Source organism: Microtus oregoni, unplaced genomic scaffold (assembly GCF_018167655.1).
Source record: "Microtus oregoni isolate MIOR12 unplaced genomic scaffold, Mior012 000054F_ref0000373, whole genome shotgun sequence".
NCBI classification, from domain to species: Eukaryota; Metazoa; Chordata; class Mammalia; order Rodentia; family Cricetidae; genus Microtus; species Microtus oregoni.
The window spans coordinates 6,883,741-6,886,550 of NW_024543830.1; the positions used below are offsets into that span (position 1 = coordinate 6,883,741).

General features: G+C 41.5%; 1 protein-coding gene across 1 annotated transcript; it reads left to right on the forward strand.

Moving 5' to 3' along the window:
- The first annotated feature begins 1,211 nt into the window (after nt 1-1,211).
- On the forward strand, nt 1,212-1,992 carry LOC121438046 (39S ribosomal protein L11, mitochondrial-like). The gene has a single exon (XM_041638245.1). It carries the CDS (start codon nt 1,232-1,234, stop codon nt 1,808-1,810), a length of 579 nt encoding a protein of 192 aa, XP_041494179.1. The 5' UTR covers nt 1,212-1,231; the 3' UTR covers nt 1,811-1,992.
- The last annotated feature ends 818 nt before the right edge of the window (nt 1,993-2,810 follow it).

Below are 2,810 nucleotides of genomic sequence, written 5' to 3' on the forward strand. Positions count from 1 at the left end.
TACCTATTCAATATAGTTCTTGAGGTCCTAGCTAGAGCAATAGGACACCAAAGGGAGATCAAGGGGATACAAGTTAGAAAAGAAGAAGTCAAGCTCTCACTGTTTGCTGATGATATGATACTTTACATAAGGGATCCCAAAAATTCTACCAAGGAACTTCTACAGATCATAACACTTTCAGCAATGTATCAGGATACAAGATTAACTCAAGAAAATTAGTAGCCCTCCTGTACACAGATGATTAAAGGGCTGGGGAAGAAATCAGAAAATCAACACCCTTCACAATAGCCACAAATAGCATAAAATATTTCGGAGTAACTCTAACCAAACAAGTGGAAGACTTGTATGACAAGAACTTTAAATCTTTGAAGAAAGAAATTGAAGAAGACACCAGAAAGTGGAAAGACCTCTTGGGTAGGCAGAATTAATATAGTAAAAATGGCAATCTTACCAAAAGCAATCTACAGATTCAAAGCAATGCCCATCAAAATCCCAGCAAAATTCTTCAAAGACATCAAAAGGACAGTACTCAACTTCATATGGAAAAGCAAAAAAACCCAGGATATCCAAAACAATCTTGTACAATAAAAGAAATTCTGGAGGCATCATAATCCCTGACCTCAAACTCTACTACAGAGCTACAATACTGAAAACAGCCTGGTGTTGGTATAAGAACAGACTGGAGGACCAATGAAACTGAATAGAAGACTCTGATATCAATCCACACATCTTTGAACACCTGATCTTTGATAAAGAAGCAAAAAATATCAAATTGAAAAAAGAAATCAAATGGTGCTGACATAACTGGATATCAACACGTAGAATAATGAAAATAAATAAATAAATAAACCCATATCTATCACCATGCACAAAACTCAAGTCCAAATGGATCAAAGACGTCAATATAAAGCCAGCCACACTGAACCTTATAGAAGAGAAAGTGGGAAGTACACTTGAACGCATTGGCACAGGGAATGGAACTACTTCCTAAATAGAACCCCAGCAGCACAGACACAGAGAAAAACAATTAATAAATGGGATCTCCTGAAACTGAAAAGCTTCTGTAAAGCAAAGGACATGGTCAACAAGACAAAATGACAGCCTACAGAATGGGAAAAGATCTTCACTAACCCCACATCAGACAGAGGTCTGATCTCCAAAATATACAAAGAACTTAAGAAATTGGACACCAGGCTGCTCTAAGGCGAACTAATACTGAAAGTCCCGCATCATGTCGAAGCTGAGCCGGGTCACTCGGGCCCTCAAGAAGCCCGAGGCCGGCGGCGTGATCCGGACTATCGTGCAAGCGGGCCAGGCTATGCCTGGGCCCCCACTAGGTCCCATCTTGGGGCAGCGAGGTGTCTCTATCAACCAGTTCTGCAAAGAATTCAACGAGAAGACAAAGGACATCAAAGACAGCATTCCCCTGCCTACAAAGATTTTTGTAAAGCCCGACAGGACATTTGAGCTCAAGATTGGGCAACCCACTGTTTCCTACTTCTTGAAGGCAGCAGCTGGGATTGAGAAGGGGGCCCGGCAGACAGGGAGAGAGGTGGCAGGCCTGGTGAGTGTGAAGCACATATACGAGATTGCCTGTGTCAAAGCTAAGGATGACGCTTTCGCCATGCAAGACGTGCCCCTGTCTTCTGTTGTCAGGTCCATCATTGGCTCCGCCTGTTCCCTGGGCATTCGTGTGGTGAAGGACCTCAATGCAGAAGAACTGGCAGCTTTCCAGAAGGAACGAGCCGTGGTTTTGGCTGCTCAGAAAGAGGCAGATTTGGCAGCGCAGGCAGAAGCTGCCAAGAAGTGAACCCAACCTTCTATACTCTGGGATTTTGAAAGAAGAGGCAAAGAAGGGGGCCCACTGAGAAAGCTGAGCCCAAGGAGAGGAAGGGACTTCATGGCAAGATGATTTATAGTTTCGTGACTTTATATATTTCTATACATGTGCTGTGCCAAGGGATCAAGCTTAAATAAACATCCTTTGTCATCCAAAAAAAAAAAAAAGAAATTGGACACCAAAAGATCACATAATCCAATAAAAAATGGAGTACAGACCTAAACAGAGAACTCTCAACAGAGGAATCTAAAATGGCTGAAAGACACTTAAGGAAATGCTCAACATCCTTAGTCATTAGAGAAATGCAAATCAAAACAAACCTGAGATTCCATCTTACACCTGTAAGAATGGCCAGGATCAAAAACACTGATGACAACTTATGCTGGAGAGGTTGTGGGGAAAAGGAAACATTTCTGCATTGCTGGTGGGAATGCAAGCTGGTACAACCCCTTTAGATGTCAGTGTGGTGAGTTTTCAGAAAATTAGGAAACAACCTTCCTCAAGACCTAGCAACACCACTTTTGGGTATATATCCAAAGTATGCTCAATTGTGCCACAAGGGCATATGTTCAACTATGTTCATAGCAGCTTTGTTTGTCATAGTCAGAACCTGGAAACAACCTAAATGCCCCTTGATCGAAGAATGGATAAGAAAATGTAGTACATTTACACAATGGAGTACTACACAGAAGAAAAAAAATAGCAACAGCTTGAATTTTGCAGGAAAATGGATGGAACTAGAAAACATTATTTTGAGTGAGGTAATCCAGATCCAGAAAGACAAATATCATATGTACTCACTCATAAGTGGCTTTTAAACATAAAGCAAAGAAAACCAGCCTACAACTCACAATCACAGAGAACCTATACAACAATGAGGACCCTAAGAGAGACATACATGGAGCTAATCTACATGGGAAGTAGAAAAGGACACAATCTCTTGAGTAAATTGGGAGCATGGGGACCATGA

Coding starts and splice junctions, on each gene's coding strand:
- LOC121438046 (XM_041638245.1), top strand. CDS start 1,232: ATGTCGAAGCTGAGCCGGGTCACTCGGGCCCTCAAGAAGCCCGAGGCC.